The sequence below is a fragment of the Globicephala melas genome, chromosome X, assembly GCF_963455315.2.
Source record: "Globicephala melas chromosome X, mGloMel1.2, whole genome shotgun sequence".
NCBI lineage: Eukaryota > Metazoa > Chordata > Mammalia > Artiodactyla > Delphinidae > Globicephala > Globicephala melas.
In genome coordinates, this window is record NC_083335.1 from 86581732 (window position 1) to 86607230 (window position 25499).

The following is a 25499-nucleotide window of genomic DNA, read 5'->3' on the forward strand; positions in this document are numbered from 1 at the left end:
GCAAAGCTTTTAAGAGTTCATATCACCTTATTAGACATGAAAAAACACACATTAGACAAGCATTTTATGAAGCTATCAAATGTGGGAAGTCCAGCCTTACACATCAAAGGACTCATACAGGTGAGAAACCTGAGTGCAATAAACATGGGAAAGCCTTTGATGAGACGCCCACCCCCATTAAACATCAAGGAACTCATACAAAAGAGAAACCTTATGAGTGCAGTAAATGCGGAAAAGTCTTCAGGGGAAAGTCACACCTTTCTGTTCATCAGAGAGTTCATACAGGAGAGAAACCCTATGAATGCAGCATATGTGGGAAGACTTTCAGTGGAAAATCACACCTCTCTGTCCATCAGAGAACTCATACAGGAGAGAAACCTTATGAATGCAGAAGATGTGGGAAAGCATTTGGTGAGAAGTCAACCCTTATTGTACATCAGAGAACTCATACAGGAGAAAAACCCTATAAATGCAACGAATGTGGGAAAGCCTTCAGTGAAAAGTCACCACTGACTAAACATCAGAGAATTCATACAGGAGAGAGACCCTATGAATGCAGTGACTGTAGGAAAGCATTCAGTAGGAAATCAACTCTCATTAAACATCAGAGAATTCATACAGGAGAAAAACCCTATGAATGTAGTGAATGTGGCAAAGCCTTCAGTGTGAAATCAACTCTCATTGTACATCACAGAACTCATACAGGAGAGAAACCTTATGAATGCAGAGAATGTGGCAAAGCCTTCAGTGGGAAGTCAACACTCATTAAACATCAGAAAAGTCATACAGGAGAGAAAACCTATTAAGATACTTTACTGTGAGATAATTTCACTAGTTACACCTCATTATATTATATATCAATTCATCCTGGGGAGTAACCTTATAAATATCAAAAAATGTCAAAAACTCTTCATATATTATTTAATGTTCATTTAACTTAATAAAAGGCACAAAAGTATAATTCCAGAAGGATATAATAAATGTGATCAATTTTTCATGCAGAATTCTTACACAAGTGGAGAACTGTATACCAGAGAATTCAAAAGTGGCAAAACTGTGAATATATTGATGTGGAAAAGACTTTAGAAAGAATTTAAATATCCTTGCCTATCAGAGTATTTATGCTGACCTATCAGAGTATTTATGCTGAGGAAAAACAAAGAATTTAATGAGTTTAGAAAACTGTGTTAGAAATTATGAGAGAAATATGTTCCATAGTCTATACCACACATTTTGTGTGAAAGGTGCAGAGGTTGCAAACAAGCACTCAATAATTAAGATATGTTCACTGTGGAGTAGAGGATGACATTTTTGAAAGAAAAATATAAAGCAAAAATTGTTAATCCTAGCTAGGGCAAACTCCCAGTTTACTTCTTAAACAAAATAGAAAAATTGCTTCCTTAAGTGGTGTGACGGAGGATGAGTCATCATGATCCCTGAAACAAAGGAGCTCAAACAGGAGATCTCACACATATTCATCAACACTTTCAGTGCAGAAATGCAAACCCCTTACAGAAAAGGCATATATTAAGCTTTGACACACTTCACTTAGGAACAGTGCTTATAACTTAATATTTAAGGGTAATCATTTTATGGTTACATTTATGCCTCATTTTATTAGTCAGTAAAAGTTCTTTAATTTTCAGCTTATCTACCTTAACATAATACTATTTAAAATAGAAAAAAAATAAATTGAATATCCAATAGTCAATTGATTAAAAACTGACATATCAATAAGATAGAATAGTATGCACTAATGAAAAATTTTTTCATGTTTGAGGATTTGGGGAAATGTTCATGGTAATTGGCTAAGTGAAAAAACATAAAACAATGTACCACATAGTTTACATTATAAAAAAATACATCAAGGATGGATAATGCACCATTATATCAGTGACTCTGGATGGCAGAAAAGTAGCAGTTTTATGCTGAGTAAAATTATTTGCACATATATATGTATACAAATATATTTGTTTTATATTTGTATCTGTTGTAGGTGTGTGTGTATAGGTAGACACAGAACAAAAAGCTCGGAAGGAAATACAACAAATTATTAAGCAGATTATCCAGATTATCGTTTGGGTGGTAGGATTATTGAGTTTTTAATTTTTTAAATGTCGTCTGCAGAAACTACCCATAAAATGATCTTGTGCATAGTAGATTCTGTCTTCCAATCCATTTTCCCATTCAGCTTTGTCTTTAATATGTGACACAATTCTCTTCTTAAAATGACCCCATTTTCACATATGTCTATATATTCCCTATTCCTTTTCCATGTGGTTGTCTGAGTGTATGGTTTTGAGTATATGTTTTGCATCTTAAAAATGGGTATCCTGTGATTGTAATATCTGTGTGTGATTTTTTTGGGTAAAAATAAGTTATCTCCATAGTTCTTTACACTGTAACCACTGAATACTGTTACATAAATTATCAGCTAACAAACATTACAGGTGAGGAGAGAGGTAGTAAATGGTCCAACTGATAAGTATATGAATTCCAATTATACACTAGAAGACTGAGGAAATCACCACTGGATGGGTCTGCATGTGCAGTGGGCCACTGTGAATCAGGTTTAAGCGAGGACTCAGTGTAACACCTGTACCCAGTAAGCCCCCACTCTTAACAGGAGGGCCATGGTGATGCTTTGCATATCTGGGTATTAATGTCAACTCAGAAAGCTGTGTCCAATAGTCCTAAAAATATTCCCTTTTCCCCAATGACCATAGTCACCCAGATAAATGGCCATAGGTTCCCTCGGAAAGGGACTAAGGTAAGTATTTTATGTTTGCTACAATGTTGTAGGGTTCTTCCTATAAGGGACATGGGCACCTCTCTAGACAATTGGTTCCAGATCTAAAATTAGGCTCAGGTCTGGGAACTCAGCAAGGGACCCTCACTTTTTAATGAAGCATTTGCCCTCAGACTTCTCTCTTTGAATCTTGCCTTTTTTTTTTTTTATTTTTCGCCGTACCAGCTGGCTTGCAGGATCTTAGTTCTCTGACCAGGGATCGAACTCGAGCCCCCTGCAATGGAAACGCGGAGTCCAGTGGTTAGTCCCTGGTTAGGCCAGGGAATTCCCAAATCTTGCCCTTTTCTGATTGTAATATTAAACTGCAATTCTGTTGGTGCCCATCAATCTTACTCCTAGGGATGCCAGGCTCATCATATATTCATTACAACCAAGGAAAGAATTAATGAGCTTGAGAGAAAGTGTTTAGGCTTGTACCATTCAATATGGTGTTGGCGTTTTATAAATGCCCTTTAACAGACTGAGGAAGTTCCTTTCTATTCCTAGTTTATTAAGGGATTTTTTAAAATCATGAACATATATTAATTTTGCCATATTATTTTCCTGTAACCATTGAGATGATAATATGCTTTTGCCTTTATTCTGTTAATATATTTAATTAAATTGAATTCTGAATGTTAACCTTGCATTCATTTTCAAATATTATTGGATTCCATTTGCTAAATATTTTGTCAAGGGTTTGTACATCAATATTCATGAGATTTATTGGTCTGTACTTTTCTTTCCCTTTAATTTCTTGGTCAGGTGTCAGGGTAATGCTGGTCTAAAAAACTTGCTGGGAATTATTTCCTCCTTATTTTCCTAAAGGGTTTGTATAGGATTGATATTATATCATTATAAATATTGGAGGACAATCTCCATGAGACCATTCTCACTTGCCTGGTAGAGCTGAAGGCCACTAGCAAAGCTTTTTTTTTTGTCCATCCCAACTCCAGTAAACCAGGTAGGATAATTTCCCTGAGGTTAAAGACTCTGCGTTTCAGACTTCGAGGGCCCACAGTATGCCAAGTAAAGAGGAAACATCACCCCTCCATCTGCTTGTCTTCTGATGAACACACAAATGCCCAAGAGATGGGAAAGTCCCAACAGCTTCCAGAAAGGAGAGGGAGGAGGAAGGAGACAAGGCTGGGCACGTCTCCCTAGCCACCCAGATGCTGGAAGGTGGAGACGGGATCTACAGAACAGCAGTGGCTGCCTCTGTCTGAACCCCAAGAACAAGGGGCTGCAGAGGGGCAGCAGGTGGGTCATCGTGTGGCTATCACAGCAGCTCGTTCCATCAGACCCGAATTGTGTCCCCAAGTCTGGGGTTTCTGAGAAGAACTCCTGGGCGCGCCCCCGAGGCCAAGCTCTCCCTGACCCACCAGGTCCCCTTGCCCTGGCCCAACTGGCCCGGCACGGGCTCACCTGGACACCTCCGTGTTGGGCTTTCTCCAGCTGCCATCCTGGCCTCCTCTTCTCCTTGTCCCAACCTGAAGGTCCTACCTGGTTGGGCCACGAGGAATCCTGTTAAGGGGAAATGACAGAGGACTTTCTAATTGACACATGAGGCATTCCGGAACCGAGGCCCATCCTTGCAGGGCAGAGATGGTCTGGCCTCGGTGACTGCCCCGTGAGCCCAGCTAGTGGGCCCTCAGTGCAGACCATCCACAAAGAAGGTGAGAGCACAGACATCCTGTGCAGGGTGCAAACGCCATTATGGATTCTTGACCCTGAGCCTGAGGCCCGATTCATTCAGGGCCCAGACACCCCTGAGCTGCAGCAGCCGACAGACAGGGAGCCCCGGGGGGTGCGTTCCAGTCACCCTGTGAAGGGTCCCTCACCCACGGAGACAAGGTGGCTGTAGTTCTCCAGCATGACATCCTTGCAGAGGTTCTTCTGAGTGGCGTCCAGCTGCTGCCACTCCTCCAGGGTGAAGTCCACAAACACATCCCTGAAGGTCAACATTTCCTGCAACAGCACACTCCTCCTTAGCCCACTGTCAAAACAAGGTGGGCAGTGGGGGGGGGGCACTGGCATCTAGAGGGTAGAGGCCATCGATGTTGCTAAATATCCTCCAATGCACATGGCAGCCCTCCACAACACAGCATTATCTTGCCCAAAGGTCAAGAGGGCAGGGGTGAGAAAACCCGGGGTTGAGCAATGAAATGGAATGATCATGAAAAGGACTAGAATGTGCTGTAATATGCGAAAAGAAGAAAAGAAAAAGGGATTCATATCAAGATAGATAAATAGGCACACATGATTTTCGGAAGAATGCATGAAAAAATGAAGGAGACACAAATACAGGGTGAGAGGGAAAATTATTTTTCACCTTTTGATGAACAAAGTTTTGTTTGAATTTTTTGCCATATGCACAGAGTACTTTTTAAAAGACTCAATTCAACTTATTAATGCTCTATTCAGAACATGTTTTTAGAATTTTGGCATCCATATTCTTAAGTGAAAGTGGTCTTTCACTTTTTGCTTTCTTGTAGTATCTTCCTTGAATTTAAGTTAACTGGCATCATAACATGTACTGGATTCCTTTTCACCTTTTAACAGCCTGGAAAAGTTGAACACAGAAATTATCTGCTCTTTAAAATTTGTGAAAGCAGCAATTAGTCCAGGATTTGGAAGAGCAAATTTAAAGTGTGAACACCTTTGATTCAAAAATCCTACTTCCAGGTGTATTCTCCATAAATACCTGTACTAATGGGCCAAGAGATACATAGAAAGTTGTTCATGAGGCACTGTATATAATAGAAAAGAAAATTAAAAATCTAAGTGTCCATTTGTAGAGAAATAGTTAAATGATACTTCTATACCACGAAATAGGAACTGAAATAATCTTTATGTACTGATGAGGAACAAAACCCAGAATATAATCAGGTGGGAAAAGCAAGATGGGTATGGGAGTGTGATGGCACTTGTGCAAAAACACATGTTACATATATGTCTATTTTTAGTTAAATTGATGTAAATGCATCTACAGCACCTTATCACCAAATTGTTAACAGTGGGCATCTGCGAGGAAGATGTGGTACTGGGGAGAGAAGAAGTAGGGATCTTTTGGATACTGTTTTTATGCATATTGGAACATGAGACATGGATTTACTTTCATTATTTCAAACATAATGAAAAAGCAAAAAGTGAACTGAAAGTGAAAAAAGAGAAAAAGCAAGATGAGTCTATGTATTTAAACAATCTTCTCTGAGAAGGAAAAGAAAAAAAAGAAGAGCAGTCCCAAGAGTAAGAAGTAGATTTGAAAAGTCTTTTCCTTTCTATCTTGTTCCTTTTTTTTTTCTCTGTTTTTTTGGTGGGGAGGGGAAGGATTGGAGAATCTGAGGTGGATGACAGGTTGAACAGAAAACAGCCAGAGCTAAGTGGACTAATAGATTTTTCAAGGCTGGAATATAATTTCCTAATTGCTGCCTCAAATTCACTGGAAACAAAGTAGGGGGTAAATTAGGAACTCACCTGGGACACGGCCATGTGGCTCTGCCCTGACAAAGGATGGAGATCTAGGAAGGCAGAATTAGGGGGGTCGAGATCAGTGCATACAGCCATGAGACCACCATCACCAGCTTAATAACAATCACTCTTGCCCCACAGCGGGGATGATCTGGACACGTGGCCTGGTAGCTCCAGCCTGTTCCCCTGGGACACGGCTAAGATCCTGTGGGTTTTCCACATCAATTTATTTTCTCTTCCTGGACAGATTTATGACTTGTGTTTAAAGACATCTCCTCGGAAGCCATTAACAACCTGACATCTCCTTTCTCTCAGGAATTCTATGCCTGGAAATTTATCGTAAAAAGGCAATCATAAATAAGCACAGGCTACAAGGATGTTAACTGTAGGTGTTTCCACCATTCAACAATTTGGAAGCAACTAAACCTCCAGCAAAGGGGACTCAGATCAAAAATTAGACACACAACATGGGAAATACCGCATGGGCTTTAAAAATGCAATGCAATCCTGTTCTCATTTCTTAACGTATTTAAAAGTAGGTTACCAGAAAGCAAGTGTAGTGCGATCCCCTTTGTTAAGCAATATGTATTTATTGAGGAAGAGCAGTCCAGAAGAGCATTTATGAAAACGTTGAGAGTGCTTACCTTCCAGTGGTAACTCCACCTTTCCTCTTTTATTTACTTGCATTTTTTTCATTTTTCACAATATCATTTAGTAGTAAAATAGAAAGGAGAAATTATTACAAACCACCTATTATCACACTAAGCCCTGGAGGTGATAGACCCTGAGCAAAGTCTGGAGGACAGGGACAGCTTGCTGTGGTTTGGAGGAAGGAGACAAACCAGAGCTGAGCACAGGACAGAAGGGAGGGGCGAGGAGGTAGGAAAGGAGGTGGGTAGAGGGAGGTTAACGGCCAGGCATTGGTCAGTTCCTCATGGAGCTGGAAACCACTGACCTTGCGCCAGGCTCCTTCGGCCCTTCAGTGGGCCACCGCCACCCTGTTCCCGCCCCAATACTTCCTTATTTCCCATTATGTCCATTTGATCGCCATGCTCTCCCTTATTTGGCGGTGTTCAAAACACGGTTTCAGCAAGGAGCTTTTGTTAACCATTGCTACTGTAGCAATCCCTGCCTTAGGATCAGGACAACAGGGCTCAGCAAGATGCAGCTTAATGAGTCACTTCCCAGACCCAGTTACTAGCATCAAAATGAGAGGCAGCAGAGCTAGGTGATGGCCTACCTAGAGACCACGCTGAAAGGTCACAGACACACAGAAACCAAAGACACCTCTTGGGTCATCTAGTCAGGGTAGAGGAGATTCAACAGAAAAGGAAAGAAGCAGCTCTATCCAGAACATGCCATCGTGCGAGTAATATGCTCTGAAGTTTATTTATTTTTTTAATACATAGAGATAACACAAAAGACAAAATAATTGAGTGAGCGGGAAGTATTGACAAGAGGAGGAATCTAACAACAGGCGGAAAAAGTCAGATTTGGAAGAGCCTCAGAGAAATAAGAAAACAGAAACCTGTGTGAAATGGACACTGTTTAACCACAAAGTGAGGGCAGACAAGGGCATGGTGGTACTTGGCCTGGTGGAGCTGAAGGCCACTAGCAAAGCCTTTTTTTTTTTGTCCATCCCAACTCCAGTAAACCAGGTAGGATAATTTCCCTGAGGTTAAAGACTCTGCGTTTCAGACTTCGAGGGCCCACAGTATGCCAAGTAAAGAGGAAAACATCACCCCTCCATCTGCTTGTCTTCTGATGAACACACAAATGCCCAAGAGATGGGAAAGTCCCAACAGCTTCCAGAAAGGAGAGGGAGGAGGAAGGAGACAAGGCTGGGCACGTCTCCCTAGCCACCCAGATGCTGGAAGGTGGAGACGGGATCTACAGAACAGCAGTGGCTGCCTCTGTCTGAACCCCAAGAACAAGGGGCTGCAGAGGGGCAGCAGGTGGGTCATCGTGTGGCTATCACAGCAGCTCGTTCCATCAGACCCGAATTGTGTCCCCAAGTCTGGGGTTTCTGAGAAGAACTCCTGGGCGCGCCCCCGAGGCCAAGCTCTCCCTGACCCACCAGGTCCCCTTGCCCTGGCCCAACTGGCCCGGCACGGGCTCACCTGGACACCTCCGTGTTGGGCTTTCTCCAGCTGCCATCCTGGCCTCCTCTTCTCCTTGTCCCAACCTGAAGGTCCTACCTGGTTGGGCCACGAGGAATCCTGTTAAGGGGAAATGACAGAGGACTTTCTAATTGACACATGAGGCATTCCGGAACTGAGGCCCATCCTTGCAGGGCAGAGATGGTCTGGCCTCGGTGACTGCCCCGTGAGCCCAGCTAGTGGGCCCTCAGTGCAGACCATCCACAAAGAAGGTGAGAGCACAGACATCCTGTGCAGGGTGCAAACGCCATTATGGATTCTTGACCCTGAGCCTGAGGCCCAATTCATTCAGGGCCCAGACGCCCCTGAGCTGCAGCAGCCGACAGAGAGGGAGCCCCGGGGGGTGCGTTCCAGTCACCCTGTGAAGGGTCCCTCACCCACGGAGACAAGGTGGCTGTAGTTCTCCAGCATGACATCCTTGCAGAGGTTCTTCTGAGTGGCGTCCAGCTGCTGCCACTCCTCCAGGGTGAAGTCCACAAACACATCCCTGAAGGTCAACGTTTCCTGCAACAGCACACTCTTCTTTAGCCCAGTGATGGGCTTGCAGACGGAGACAGTATGTTACATCAAGTGCCCACTGTGTGCCCATCCTATGTCCTTCACACGTAGAAAGATTTCAGTCCTCCCCACCACCCAGGAGAACCCTGACAGATGAGGACAGGAAGGCTCACAGAGTGTGAGGTCACCTGCTCAGGATCACACAGGTAGGAATTAAGGATTAAAGTCCATTCAGTCTGGTTTCCGCATGCACTTTTTAGACACTGCATTGCCTTTCTCTACGTAATTGTTCTTATGCTATTCACCATCCACAATTTGACACAGTATAGTATATAGGGTGCTTATGTAACTAAAATTATTTTAAACTCTATGGGGAAAGAGATCGAGTGTTAGAAATATTTTACCCTGGAAATTCATTCTTCCAACACATATTTATTGACTGGAGAGCAAGCTGATAAGTTCTAAGGATGTAAAGGTTAATAAAAACAAACACCTCCTGAATTGAAGGAGCTACATACAGTCTAGTAGAGGGAGAAAAACAACACTTACAAACTCATACATGAAAGGGTGGGAGGAAAGGAAGGAGGCAATGGCAGAGGTAGGGCAGGGAACCCAGAAGAGGAAGAAGTCAGTTCTGCTTAGGGCTGACAGAGAAGGCTTTGAAGGGGATGTAGATCTAGAAGAAACAGTTCGAAACACAGCTACTCAATCATGACCAACAGTGCTGATTATCCAATCAATCATGAGTCAAAGAACAGGACTATATCTGGCCTGGTCAGCAGATTGAGGTAAAAAAGGAAAGGTCTGTACTTGATCTTATCACCACCAAATAAGAATTTACTTCTCTAAGTGCCTGGATTCCTATCAGAGAGCAATAATCCACCTATTTACATTCTGGATTCCATCCTGTCCCACCCACACTTGGTGGCCTTAAATTCAAGGAGACATTTTGCACCCACAAGGCCCCCATGGGCCATATGTGGCACCAGTTTACTCAGCTTTGCAGAGGGAGACAGGAAACAGTGGGCCAAAGGGCAGTGACGCCAGCAAGAGGAGTTCTCAGTACAATCCAGTAGCTCAACCTGCCCCTGCCCACCTGAGGTGCCCGGGAACAGGGCCACACTGGCAAGTGCAGGCAGTATCTGGCTTGGAAGCCAGAAGCTGCTCCATGTACCAGTATCTCTTGTAACAGGCCCCTGAGCACATCTTCCAAGGTCCTGGCAAAGGACATGCCCAGTTATGAGAGTTACACTGGACTCAGGAAAACCCAAATCGGTGGCTTCCTATCAGCAATTTTCAGTTATTCACAGTCCTCCCAGTCCAGGTGCAGTTTGTTTACCAATCAAGAGTCATTGTGGCTTTTACATCCGGGAAGCTTCGAGTTTAGGTTAAGGAAGCTGAACTAATTGTTCCAGTGGATGATGGAAACTGTAACAAGGTATCAAGAAATCCAAAGCGATATGAGTGAAGTCTTATTTAGCATCCTGCAGTACACTGCTAAACGTGATCTTAAATCTCAAGTGTGGTATTTAAATGGAGAATAAATGAGTGCTTCCTTGCTATATAAATAAAATGCTTGATTTGTACAGATTAAAAAGAAAAGAGTCATTTTGATCCTAAGTAACAACGCCTGGTAATACAGCTGTCATTCCACCATTATTGGGTTTCCAGGGACACAAAGCTAAAACCAGGTTAACTCAAGGTCAGATTTCCCTAATGAGGAGGAAGAATTTTATTCATGCTATACTTAGTGTTATGCTTCAGTAATGACAATGAAGAAAGTTAAAAACCCCTAACAGATCCTACACACACAGGGTCAGAATTTAGTTCAGAATGAAAGTATTTCAAATCGCTGTAGAAAAGAAGTCATTAGCAAAATCTGGCTAGGTATTTATGCAGGGAAAAAGCATACCATAAAGCTGCATTAGCTATCTCACTCCGAACTCCAAAATAAATTACAGATATGTCAGAGATTTAAATGTGTGCAGGATGACCATAAAATTACTAGTTGAAAGTTTTTATAATTCTAGAGTGGCGAAAGTCTTTCTAAGCCATCCCCAAATTCAGAAGACATATAGCTAAAGACTGGCAAACTTGATTACCTAGACATTAGAAATTTCTAAATAGCAGAAAGAAAATAATTTTTTAAATTCTCAAACATCAGTATCAAAGTGGTAAAAATATTTGTAAGCTACATAACAATGATCTAATTTCCTTCATACACTAAAATTCTAACAAATCTTTAAGAAAGAGACCACAACCTAATACAGTATAACTGGAGGAATGTGGAATAAATTTATAATAGTATACCATTTATCACCCTTCAGATTCTTTTTCTTCTTGAGATATAATTAACATATAACATTGTGTAAGTTTAAGATGTACAATGTGTTGATTTGATACATTTATATTTTGCAGTATGATTACCAACAGTCCAGTAGCATTAGCTAACACCTCTATCACGTCACACAATTATCATTTCTTTTTTGTAGTGAGAACAATTAAGATCTAGTCTCTCGGCAACTTTGAAGTTTATAATACAGTACTGTTGACTATAATCACTATGCTGGGCATTAGATCTCCAGGATTTATTTATACCCTTCAGCTTCTTAAACATTCAACAGGTTGATAATACCTACTGCAGTCAAGTGTGTAGAAAAACACCAAAGAAGTTATAAACTATTTATTGCCTTCGGGGGGAGGGGGTGGAGCAACAGGTTAATATACATCAAAATGTATATTGCAAATACTCTTTAATGCAGCAGTGCCCTTTCTAGGATTGTTACCCTAGACTTTTTGATGTCAGTTAAGAAAAGACAACTCAATAAAATAGACAAAAGATTCATAGCAACAAAAATATAAGCATAAACATACAAATAGATTATAAACCTCATTAAAGTTCAAATACATGCTAATTAAACAGTAAGATACTGTCTTTTACCTATAAGGTTGGTAAACATTCAAATGATAGAGAAGACCCACTGTTCACGAGCGGCTCACTGTTCATGAGCTACTGTTCCTCATATAGGAACATGAATACCCTCATAGAAGGCTGGTTGACAGGTAGTTTGGCAGTACCTATTACATTTTTTCTCATATTTTAACCAGGACTCTATCCTACTGAAATATTTATATGGGCATAAGGATGGTCAAGGCAGCATTATTTGTATTAGCAAAAAATAAGGGGAGATGACCCTCAATGTCCTGTGTTCCTGGGAATCTAATAATGGTGGCATGACAGCTATATCACCAGGCAACATTGATTCTGATAAGAATGAACCCTGATAGTCAACAAGCTGCATCTGGACTGGTGGATGACAGAGTGGTTAAATAAATTGTTATGGCTATACTCTAAAACGGCCATTATAAAAATTGGCTGACATGAAAGGATGTCTGATATATTTTTGTTAAATGAAAAAAAGCAGAGTATGCATAGTAGTAGCATATTTTCATTAAAAATAACCCGTGCAAAAATTTTGGGTTTTTTTGTACACACACACACACACACACACACTTCCACCTGGAAGGCAAACAGTTAGTAGAAGGGCCAAGACTGGTTTCATTTGTTGGAATGCAACAGAAAAGGAGGAATAAAAATGAGCCATAAGGAAAAGGTAAACATCTTCCCTTACGGCATCACCCACTTTTTTTTTGGATTGTCTGTACTATCTTTCTATTTTTCTATCACATTTTTGGTCTTTTTTGTATCATCAGTTTGCATTTTCTGTATATAAATCCTCTGTGTACCATATGCACCGCCTTTCAGCCTCAAATGTCTTTTGACTGTACAGATTTTAACATTTTAATGCAGTCTAATCTGACAGTCTTTCTCTGTATGGTTTCTGGGTTTTGTATTTCATTAAAAATATTTCTTGCATTGAGCAAGGTTACAGAAATATCCTCTTAAATTTTCATCTAATTTCTCAAATATATATGTAGTTCTTTAATCAATCTGGCATTTTACTTTCCTATGATGTAGAAGAGTCTAGCTTTGTTTCCATCCAGATGGAAACTCAGTTGTGCCACCATCATTCATTAACCACTCCTTTTCCCATAACTGAAATGACATTTTTATAATCTTGACTCACAAAAGCCTTTTGAAGCAATACATGAAATCTGGAAGCCACTAAAGATTGTGAAATTAGATCACATTTTAAAAATTTAAGTGTCTACTCTCCAAGATATGTAAACCCAGTCAAATGAGAAACCATGAAAAAATATTTACAACATACATGATAGAGGTCTAATTTACTTATTAAGTTAACATAAAGAGCTAGCAATCAGCAATCAAAGTAATTCCACACCCAAGAGAAAAATGTGCAAACAACTTAGAATAATCATCTGAAAGGAAAAAGTGCAAATGACATTTAAAAATATGAACAGACACTCAATTCAAGAAATGCAAATTAAAATGCACCACTCTTTTTTCCCCTCACAATGGCAAAAATCACTGTGATTGCCTGTTTATGGGAAAAGGCATCATACTGCTGCTAGGAGTACAAACTGCTACGTGCTATTTGGAGGGCAATTTGACAATCTTAAATCAAAATTCAAAATGTCTGTAACCACTGACCTAGAAATGTCACTTCTAGAAAGATATACTCATATGCATACAACTGGAATGTACATGGATATTCACTGCTATGTTGTTTATGGTAGCAAAAGCCTAGAAATATCCTAAATATACATCACTAGTAGAAAGGTAAATAATAAATGGCATTTCCATCCAGTAGAATATCAAGTGGCTATTTTTGTAAATAAGGTAGACCACTGGTTTGAAACCTTGTGTAATTTTGTCCCCCAGGAGGCACTTGGCAATGTCGGGAGACATTCTGGTTGTCAAAACTGGGGGAGGGAGTGCTACTGGCATCTAGCGGATAGAGGCCAGGGATGCTGCTATACATGGTAAAATGCACAGGACCGTCCCAAACAACAAAGAATAATCTGGCCCAAAATGGCAAGAGTGCCACAGTTCAGAATCCCTGGGATAAGCTATGTACAACTGCAATGGAACGATCATTAAGACAAGGACCACAATGTGCTTTAATTTGCAAAACAAATTTTTTAAGAGATTCATATATCTAGATAGAGATGCATACATTATCTCTGGAAGAATGTATGAAACACTGAAGGAGACATGGGGACAGAGTGAGAGGGAGAATTACTTTTTACCTTTTCTTGAACAAAGCTTTTGCTTGAAATTTTTACCCTGTGCATGCATTACTTTAAAAAATGTGTAATTCAATTTATTACTGTTCTATGCAGAATATTTTTAAATTTTGGGAATTCATATTCTTAAGCAAAGCTGGTCTATAATTTTCCTTTTTGTAGTATCTTCATCAAATTTTTTTTTTTGGCGGTATGCGGGCCTCTCACTGTTGTGGCCTCTCCTGTCGTGGAGCACAGGCTCCGGACGCACAGGCTCAGTGGCCATGGCTCACGGGCCCAGCTGCTCCGCGGCATGTGGGATCTTCCCGGACCGGGGCACGAACCCGTGTCCCCTGCATCGGCAGGCAGACTCTCAACCACTGCGCCACCAGGGAAGCCCTCTTCATCAAATTTAAGTGGCTTCATAAAATGAATTGGGTGCCTTTTCATCTTACATTTAAATTTGTACTCCCAAATCCTTCATAATTACTACTTTCATTAATTTTCGAAGACCAGATAATTTCTGTGATCCAATTTTCCAGGCTTTTATTCAGCAATCTGATTTCCATGTGAACACTCCACAACACTTATACTACTGAGCTTATAGGTATATAGAAAGCTGTTCATGAGGCACTGTTTATAATAGTAAAAAAAAATGAATAAAAACCCCAATATCTACGAATAGAGAAATAGTTAAATGATACATCCATACCACGAAATAGGAACTGAAATAATCTTTATGTATTGATGAGAAACAACACCCAGGATATAATCATGTGGGGAAAGCAAGATGGGTATGGGAATGTGATGGCATTTGTGCAAAAACATGTTACACATACGTCTATTTTCACTTAATTACACTGATGTAAATGCATCTACAGTGCCTTATCACCAAAATGTTAACAGTGGGCATCTATGAGGAAAATTGAGGTACTGGGGGGAGAAGAAATACGGATGATTGGGCTATTATTTTTATATGCATTTTAAAACATTAAGCATCAATTTACTTTCATTATTTTCCCTAATTAAAAAGAAAAAAGTGAACTGGAAGAAAGGTAAGTCTATGTATGTAAACAATCTTCTCTTAGAAGGAAAAGAGGAAAAGATGAAGTGCAGTTCCAAAAGGGAAGTAGTTGGGGCTTCTGGGAAGATGGCGGAAGAGTAAGACGCGGAGATCACCTTCCTCCCCACAGATACACCAGAAATACATCTACACGTGGAACATCTCCTACAGAACACCTACTGAACGCTGGCAGAAGACCTCAGACCTCCCAAAAGTCAGGAAACCCCCCACGTACCTGGGTAGGGCAAAAGAAAAAGAATAAACAGAGACAAAAGGATAGGGACGGGACCTGCACCAGTGGGAGGGAGCTGTGAAGGAGGAAGGGTTTCCACACACTAGGAAGCCCCTTCGCGGGCGGAGACTGTGGGTGGCGGAGGGGGAAGGCTTCGGAGCCGTGGTGGAGAGCGCAGCCACAGGGGTGCGGAGGGCAAAGCAGAGAGATTTCCGCACAGAGGATCAGGGTCCACCCGCACTCATCAGCCCGAGAGGCTTGTCTACTCACCCGCCGGGGCAGGTGGGGCTGGGAGTTGAGGCTCGGGCTTCGGTCGGAGCACAGGGAGAGGGCTGGGGTTGGCGGCATGAACACAGCCTGCAGGGGGTTAGTGCACCACGGCTAGCCGGGAGGGAGTCCGGGGAAAAGTCTGGAGCTGCCGAAGAGGCAAGAGACTTTTTCTTCCCTCTTTGTTTCCTGGTGCGCCAGGAGAGGGGATTAAGAGCACTGCTTAAAGGAACTCCAGAGACGGGAGCGAGCCGCGGCTAAAAGCGCGGACCCCAGGGACGGGCATGAGACGCTAAGGCTGCTGCTGCCACCACCACAAAGCCTGTGTGCGAGCTCAGGTTACTATCCACACCCCCTTTCGGGGGAGCCTGTGCAGCCCGCCACTGCCAGGGTCCCAGGATCCAGGGACAACTCCCCCGGGAGAACGCACAGCTCGCCTCAAGCTGGTGCAATGTCACGCCGGCCTCTGCTGCCGCAGGCTCGCCCCACACTCCGTGCCCCTTCCTCCCCCCCGGCCTGAGTGAGCCAGAGCCCCCGAATCAGCGTCTCCTTGAACCCCATCCTGTCTGAGCGAAGAACAGATGCCCTCCAGCAACCTACACGCAGAGGCAGGGCCAAATCCAAAGCTGAGCCCCTGGGAGCTGTGAGAACAAAGAAGAGAAAAGGAAATCTCTCCCAGCAGCCTCAGAAGCAGCGGATTAAAGCTCCACAATCAACTTGATATACCCTGCATCTGTGGAATACATGAATACACAACGAATCATCCCAAATTGAGGAGGTGGACTTTGAGAGCAAGATTTATGATTTTGTCCCCTTTTCCTCTTTTTGTGAGTGTGTATGTGTATGCTTCTGTGTGAGATTATGTCTGTATAGCTCTGCTTCCACCATTTGTCCTAGGGTTCTATCCGTCCATTTTTTTTTAACAATTATTTTATTTTAATAACTTTATTATATTTTATCTTACTTTTATTTTACTTTATCTTCTTTCTTTTTTTCCTTCCTTCCCTCCTTCTTCCCTTCCTTCCTCCCTCCCTCCCTCCTTTCTTTCTTTCTTTCTTCTTCTACTAATTCTTTCCTTCTACTTTTACTCCCTTTTATTCTGAGCCGGGTGGATGAAAGGCTCTTGGTGCTGCAGTCAGGAGTCAGTGCTGTGCCTCTGAGTTGGGAGAGCCAACTTCAGGTCACTGGTCCACAAGAGACCTCCCAGCTCCACATAATATCAAACAGCGAAAATCTCCCAGAGATCTCCATCTCAACACCAGCACTCAGCTTCACTCAACGACCAGCAAGTTACAGTGCTGGACATCCTATGCCAAACAACTAGCAAGACAGGAACACAACCCCACCCATTAGCAGAGAGGCTGCCTAAAATAATAAGTCCACAGACACTCCAAAACACACCACCAGATGTGGACCTGCCCACCAGAAGACAAGATCCAGCTTCATCCACCACAACACAGGCACTAGTCCCCTCCACCAGGAAGCCTACACAACCCACTGAACCAACCTTAGCCACTGGGGACAGACACCAAAAACAACGGGAACTACGAACCTGCAGCCTGCAAAAAGGAGACCCCAAACACAGTAAGATAAGCAAAATGAGAAGACAGAAAAACACACAGCACATGAAGGAGCAAGATAAAAACCCACATGATGTAACAAATGAAGAGGAAATAGGCAGTCTACCTGAAAAAGAATTCAGAATAATGATAGTAAAGATGATCCAAAATCTTGGAAATAGAATGGACAAAATGCAGGAAACATTTAACAAAGACCTAGAAGAACTAAAGAAGAAACAAACAATGATGAACAACACAATAAATGAAATGAAAAATACTCTAGATGGGATCAATAGCAGAATAACTGAGGCAGAAGAACGGATAAGTGACCTGGAAGATAAAATAGTGGAAATAACTACTGCAGAGCAGAATAAAGAAAAAAGAATGAAAAGAACTGAGGACAGTCTCAGAGACCTCTGGGACAACATTAAACGCACCAACATTCGAATTATGGGGGTTCCAGAAGAAGAAGAGAAAAAGAAAGGGACTGAGAAAATATTTGAAGAGATTATAGTTGAAAACTTCCCTAATATGGGAAAGGAAAGAGTTAATCAAGTCCAGGAAGCACAGAGACTCCCATACAGGATAAATCTAAGGAGAAATACGCCAAGACACATATTAATGAAACTGTCAAAAATTAAATACAAAGAAAACATATTAAAAGCAGCAAGGGAAAAACAACAAATAACACACAAGGGAATCCCCATAAGGTTAACAGCTGACCTTTCAGCAGAAACTCTGCAAGCCAGAAGGAACTGGCAGGACATATTTAAAGTGATGAAGGAGAAAACCTGCAACCAAGATTACTCTACCCAGCAAGGATCTCATTCAGATGTGATGGAGAAATTAAAACCTTAACAGACAAGCAAAAGCTGAGAGTTCAGCACCACCAAACCAGCTTTACAACAACTGCTAAAGGAACTTATGTAGGCAAGAAACACAAGAGAAGGAAAAGACCTACAATAACGAACCCAAAACAATTAAGAAAATGGGAATAGGAACATACACATTGATAATTACCTTAAATGTAAATGGACTAAATGCTCCCACCAAAAGACACAGATTGGCTGAACGGATGCAAAAACAAGGCGCATATATTTGCTGTCTACAAGACACCCACTTCAGACCTAGAGACACATACAGACTGAAAGTAAGGGGATGGAAAAAGATATTCCATGCAAACGGAAACCAAAAGAAAGCTGGAGTAGCAATTCTCATATGCGACAAAATAGACTTTAAAATAAAGAGTATTAGAAGAGACAAAGAAGGACACTACATAATGATCAAGGGATCGATCCAAGAAGAAGATATAACAATTGTAACTATTTATGCACCCAACATAGGAGCAGCTCAATACATAAGGCAAATACTAACAGCCATAAAAGGGGAAATCAACAGTAACACATTCATACTAGGGAACTTTAACACCCCACTTTCACCAATGGACAGATCATCCAAAATGAAAATAAATAAGGAAACACAAGCTTTAAATGATACATTAAACAAGATGGACTTAATTGATATTTATAGGACACTCCATCCAAAAACAACAGAATACACATTTTTCTCAAGTGCTCTTGGAACATTCTCCAGGATAGATCATATCTTGGGTCACAAGTCAAGCCTTGGTAAATTTAAGAAAACTGAAATTGTTTCAAGTATCTTTTCCGACCACAACGCTATGAAACTAGATACCAATTACAGGAAAAGATCTATAAAAAATACAAACACATGGAGGCTAAACAATACACTACTTAATAATGAAGTGATCACTGAAGAAATCAAAGAGGAAATCAAAAAATACCTAGAAACAAATGACAATGGAGACACAACGAACCAAAATATACGGAATGCAGCAAAAGCAGTTCTTAGAGGGAAGTTTATAGCAATATAATCCTACCTTAAGAAACAGGAAACATCTCGAATAAACAACCTAACCTTGCACCTAAAGCAATTAGAGAAAGAAGAACAAAAAAACCCCAAAGTTAGCAGAAGGAAAGAAATCATAAAAATCAGATCAGAAATAAATGAAAAAGAAATGAAGGATACAATAGCAAAGATCAATAAAACTAAAAGCTGGTTCTTTGTGAAGATAAACAAAATTGATAAACCATTCGCCAGACTCATCAAGAAAAAAAGGGAGAAGACTCAAATCAATAGAATTAGAAATGAAAAAGGAGAAGTAACAACTGACACTGCAGAAATACAAAAGATCATGAGAGATTACTACAAGCAACTCTATGCCAATAAAATGGACAACCTGGAGGAAATGGACAAATTCTTAGAAATGCAGAACCTGCCGAGACTGAACCAGGAAGAAATAGAAAATATGAACAGACCAATCACAAGCACTGAAATTGAAACTGTGATTAAAAATCTTCCAACAAACAAAAGCCCAGGACCAGATGGCTTCACAGGCGAATTCTATCAAGCATTTAGAGAAGAGCTAACACATATCCTTCTCAAACTCATCCAAAATATAGCAGATGGAGGAACACTCTCAAACTCATTCTACAAGGCCACCATCACCTTGATACCAAAATCAGACAAGGATGTCACAAAGAAAGAAAACTACAGGCCAATATCACTGATGAACATAGATGCAAAAATCCTCAACAAAATACTAGCAAACAGAATCTAACAGCACATTAAAAGGATTATACACCATGATCAAGTGGGGTTTATTCCAGGAATGCAAGTATTCTTTAATATACGCAAAACAATTAATGTGATAAACCATATTAACAAATTGAAGGAGTAAAACCATATGATCATCTCAACAGATGCAGAAAAAGCTTTTGACGAAATTCAACACCCATTTACGATAAAAACCCTCCAGAAAGTAGGCATAGAGGGAACTCTTCTCAACAAAAGAAAGGCCATATATGACAAACCCACAGCCAACATCGTCCTCAATTGTGAAAAACTGAAAGCATTTCCACTAAGATCAGGAACAAGACAAGGTTTCCCACGCTCACCACTCTTATTCAACATAGTTTTGGAAGTTTTAGCCACAGCAATCAGAGAAGAAAAGGAAATAAAAGGAATCCAAATCGGAAAAGAAGTAAAGCTGTCACTCTTTGCAGATGACATAATACTATACATAGAGAATCCTAAAGATGCTACCAGAAAACTACTAGAGCTAATCAATGAATTTGGTAAACTAGCAGGATACAAAATTAATGCACAGAAATCTCTGGCATTCCTATACACTAATGATGAAAAATCTGAAAATGAAATCAAGAAAATACTCCCATTTACCACTGCAAGGAAGAGAATACAATAGCTAGGAATAAACCTACCTCAGGAGACAAAAGACCTGTATGCAGAAAATTATAAGACACTGATGAAAGAAATTAAAGATGATACAAAGAAATGGAGAGATATACCATGTTCTTGGATTGGAAGAATCAACATTGTGAAAATGACTCTACTACCCAAAGCAATCTACAGATTCAATGCAATCCCTATCAAACTACCACTGGTATTTTTACAGAACTAGAACAAAAAATTTCACAACTTGTATGGAAACACAAAAGACCCCGAATAGCCAAAGCAATTTTGAGAACGAAAAACGGAGCTGGAGGAATCAGGCTTCCTGAATTCAGACTATACTACAAAGCTACAGTAATCAAGACAGTATGGTACTGGCACAAAAACAGAAATATAGATCAATGGAACAGGATAGAAAGCCCAGAGATAAACCCACGCACATATGGTCACCTTAGATTTGATAAAGGAGGCAGGAATGTACAGTGGAGAAAGGACAGCCTCTTCAATAAGTGGTGCTGGGAAAACTGGACAGGTACATGTAAAAGTATGAGATTAGATCACTCCCTAACACCATACACAAAAATAAGCTCAAAATGGATTAAAGACCTAAATGTAAGGCCAGAAACTATCAAACTCTTAGAGGAAAACATAGGCAGAACACTCTATGACATAAATCACAGCAAGATCCTTTCTGACCCACCTCCCAGAGGAATGGAAATGAAAACAAAAATAAACAAATGGGACCTAATGAAACTTCAAAGCTTTTGCACAGCAAAGGAAACCATAAACAAGACCAAAAGACAACCCTCAGAATGGGAGAAAATATTTGCAAATGAAGCAACTGACAAAGGATTGATCTCCAAAATTTATAAGCAGCTCATGCAGCTCAATAACAAGAAAACAAACAACCCAATCCAAAAATGGGCAGAAGACCTAAATACACATTTCTCCAAAGAAGATATACTGACTGCCAACAAACACATGAAAGAATGCTGAACTTCATTAATCATTAGAGAAACTGAAATCAAAACTACAATGAGATATCATGTCACACCGGTCAGAATGGCCATCATCAAAAAATCTAGAAACAATAAATGCTGGAGAGGGTGTGGAGAAAACGGAACCCTCTTGCACTGTTGGTGGGAATGTAAATTGATACAGCCACTGTGGAGAACAGTATGGAGGTTACTTAAAAAAGTACAAGTAGAACTACCATATGACCCAGCAATCCCACTACTGGGCATATACCCTGAGAAAACCATAATTCAAAAAGAGTCATGTAACAAGATGTTCATTGCAGCTCTATTTACAATAGCCCGGAGATCGAAACAACCTACGTGTCCATCATCGGATGAATGGATAAAGAAGATGTGGCACATATATACATTGGGATATTACTCAGCCATAAAAAGAAAAGAAATTGAGCTATTTGTAATGAGGTGGATAGACCCAGAGTCTGTCATACAGAGTGAAGTAAGTCAGAAAGAGAAAGACAAATACCGTATGCTAACACATATATATGGAATTTAAGAAAAAAAAGCTCATGAAGAGCCTTGGGGTAAGACAGGAATAAAGACACAGAACTACTAGAAAATGGACTTGAGGATGTGGGGAGGGTGAAAGATAAGCTGTGACAAAGCGAGAGAGCGGCATGGACATATATACACTACCAAACGTAAGGTAGATAGCTAGCGGGAAGCAGCCACATAGCACAGGGAGATCAGCTCGGTGCTTTGTGACCGCCTGGAGCGGTGGGATAGGGAGGGTGGGAGGGAGGGAGACGTAAGAGGGAAGAGATATGGGAACATATGTATATGTATAACTGATTCACTTTGTTATAAAGCAGAAACTAACACACCATTGTAAAGCAATTATACTCCAATAAAGATGTAAAAAAAAAAAAGGGAAGCAGTTGAGAGGTGTCTTTCATTTTACCCTTTTTTTTTGGTGGGGAAGAGAAGGATTGGAGAAACCTGAGGTCGATGACAGGTTGAACAGAAAACAGCCAGAGCTAAGTGGACTAATAGATTTTTCAAGGCTGGAATATAATTTCCTAATTGCTGCCTCAAATTCACTGGAAACAAAGTAGGGGGTAAATTAGGAACTCACCTGGGACACGGCCATGTGGCTCCGCCCTGACAAAGGATGGAGATCTAGGAAGGCAGAATTAGGGGGGTCGAGATCAGTGCATACAGCCATGAGACCACCATCACCAGCTTAATAACAATCACTCTTGCCCCACAGCGGGGATGATCTGGACACGTGGCCTGGTAGCTCCAGCCTGTTCCCCTGGGACACGGCTAAGATCCTGTGGGTTTTCCACATCAATTTATTTTCTCTTCCTGGACAGATTTATGACTTGTGTTTAAAGACATCTCCTCGGAAGCCATTAACAACCTGACATCTCCTTTCTCTCAGGAATTCTATGCCTGGAAATTTATCGTAAAAAGGCAATCATAAATAAGCACAGGCTACAAGGATGTTAACTGTAGGTGTTTCCACCATTCAACAATTTGGAAGCAACTAAACCTCCAGCAAAGGGGACTCAGATCAAAAATTAGACACACAACATGGGAAATACCGCATGGGCTTTAAAAATGCAATGCAATCCTGTTCTCATTTCTTAACGTATTTAAAAGTAGGTTACCAGAAAGCAAGTGTAGTGCGATCCCCTTTGTTAAGCAATATGTATTTATTGAGGAAGAGCAGTCCAGAAGAGCATTTATGAAAACGTTGAGAGTGCTTACCTTCCAGTGGTAACTCCACCTTTCCTCTTTTATTTACTTGCATTTTTTTCATTTTTCACAATATCATTTAGTAGTAAAATAGAAAGGAGAAATTATTACAAACCACCTATTATCACACTAAGCCCTGGAGGTGATAGACCCTGAGCAAAGTCTGGAGGACAGGGACAGCTTGCTGTGGTTTGGAGGAAGGAGACAAACCAGAGCTGAGCACAGGACAGAAGGGAGGGGCGAGGAGGTAGGAAAGGAGGTGGGTAGAGGGAGGTTAACGGCCAGGCATTGGTCAGTTCCTCATGGAGCTGGAAACCACTGACCTTGCGCCAGGCTCCTTCGGCCCTTCAGTGGGCCACCGCCACCCTGTTCCCGCCCCAATACTTCCTTATTTCCCATTATGTCCATTTGATCGCCATGCTCTCCCTTATTTGGCGGTGTTCAAAACACAGTTTCAGCAAGGAGCTTTTGTTAACCATTGCTACTGTAGCAATCCCTGCCTTAGGATCAGGACAACAGGGCTCAGCAAGATGCAGCTTAATGAGTCACTTCCCAGACCCAGTTACTAGCATCAAAATGAGAGGCAGCAGAGCTAGGTGATGGCCTACCTAGAGACCACGCTGAAAGGTCACAGACACACAGAAACCAAAGACACCTCTTGGGTCATCTAGTCAGGGTAGAGGAGATTCAACATTTCTGCTACAGGTAAGTGGGTTGTGTATACTATGGGACTGACTCAAATCCAAAAATAGCCCAGGGGACTTCCCTGGCCGAACAGTGGGTAAGACTCTGTGCTTCCACCGCAGGGGGCGTGGGTTCCATCCCTGGTTGGGGAACTAAGATCCCGCATGCCGCGCGGGGCGGTCAAAAACAAAAAACAAACAAACAAAACAAAAATAGCCCATGGCACAAGAGGGAAATATAATGATGTGTGCACAAATGTGTCAGGAGTGGAGAAAGTCCCGTGAGGCAGGTGGTCAATCTTTCCAGCCTGATCCTGCCTTTGCAGGCACTACCGCAGGGCAGCGTCCCTCCATCCGTCTGTAACTTTCATCCCTCTCCTCCAATAGGGGTTCAACTGACCACCATCACACAGCTCTTGATGGTGGCTAGAAGTTGAGTCACCGAGTCAGCCTTGCTCTCTCTCAGCTGAAGGAAGGGACAGAGGGCACTGCAGGTCCAGTTCTTCTAGGACCTGCTATCCTGTGAGCCCCCTCCCTCTAACCAGAGCATCTGGGTCTGTCCTGTGAGCCTTCCCCCTCTGCCCCTGGGGTCTGGGCTGGCGCTCCTCTTCCAACTCCCCTCAGAGGAGCTATTTTATTTCTAAGGAGGCAGGACCCAAGGATTCAAAGACAAAGGTACCTTTGCTGGGACCATCACTTCAGGACTATGTCTCTGCCTCTGACCCGAGGAGCTCACCTCCTTCTGAGGCCTCAGACTGGGTCTTCTGTAGTCTAACTAAGGAAGCCCATGGCAGATCAGCTGGTGTCTGAAGCTGCTGAGCCGTGGGCTCACTTATGAACCCTGACCCTGGAAAGGCAATGACCACACAGGCGATGCAATTAGCAACCTCCATGATGGAGCGAAGTTGAGGAAAAGCCCAAAGTTTTCCTTGCCATCAGAAGGCACAGTGCCTCACTGTAGTTTTAAGAATTGACATTCAGTAAGAGCTCAATTACCGCCTGATAAGGTCTGGGCTCTGGAACGAAACTGACTGCCTGCTCTGCCGCTTTTATTCGTTTCATAAGAGGTCAGGGCCTACTGTGTGCCTGTTCTACTGTCCTATGGGTTCTACTGTTCTACGTGAACAAAACTTCAGAGTTCCGCCATCTTGCGGAGCCATACTCTTAGCAGGGGAGATACAGACAGTGAGCCAGCAAAGTGATAAATTTAGGGTGCGTTTGTTGGAAAGGCATAAGCGTTATGCCGAAAAAACGAAAAAAGAAAAAGGATCCCTCCACTTTACTGTGTGACTTTGGTTAGGTTTCCCAGCCTTTCTGTTCTTGCTTTCTCTGTAAAACAAAGAGCATCGTAGTACCTACTCACAGGGCTATTGTGAACAGACTACTGTGAAACACAGGGGTGCCCGGCATTTACTAGGCACTGAGGAAATGGTCGCTGAATGAATCAAGCAATGAACCAATCACTCGCTGACCCCCGCAGCCCCCCCTCCCCTCACCACCGCGGCCCTGTCACTCAACCCCCCAGGGGCGCGACCTCATTGCCCAAGGCTCCTCCGACCTCCCCATCCAGCCCATCCCCAACTCCGCCTCCCCTTACTCCACCGCCAGGAACCTGAGGTCTCA

At 41.9% G+C, this 25499-nt stretch overlaps 2 protein-coding genes across 4 annotated transcripts in view; one reads left to right on the forward strand and one right to left on the reverse strand.

Annotated features, from left to right (window-relative positions):
* ZNF674 (zinc finger protein 674) overlaps nt 1-3354 on the forward strand; it is a 55418-nt gene extending 52064 nt beyond the window's left edge. The window contains 1 exon segment of the mRNA XM_060292399.1: nt 1-3354. Within this exon segment, the coding sequence (XP_060148382.1) occupies nt 1-806 (806 nt within the window). The 3' untranslated portion in view covers nt 807-3354.
* On the reverse strand, nt 586-25328 carry KRBOX4 (KRAB box domain containing 4). Of its 3 annotated transcripts, none has more exons than XM_060292404.1 (7): nt 22568-25328; nt 8796-8922; nt 8380-8478; nt 6266-6309; nt 4634-4756; nt 4214-4312; nt 586-3023 (listed from the first exon to the last, which is right to left on the reverse strand). In XM_060292404.1, the coding sequence occupies exons 1-7, from the start codon at nt 22655-22657 to the stop codon at nt 2919-2921; spliced, it is 687 nt and encodes a 228-aa protein (XP_060148387.1). In that variant the 5' UTR covers nt 22658-25328; the 3' UTR covers nt 586-2918. The 3 variants fall into 3 exon arrangements, with proteins under 3 accessions (XP_060148387.1, XP_060148389.1, XP_060148386.1); XM_060292406.1 differs by having other exon boundaries at nt 4630-4756; XM_060292403.1 differs by lacking the exon at nt 586-3023 and having other exon boundaries at nt 3939-4312; nt 4630-4756.
* Between the last annotated feature and the right edge of the window lie 171 nt (nt 25329-25499).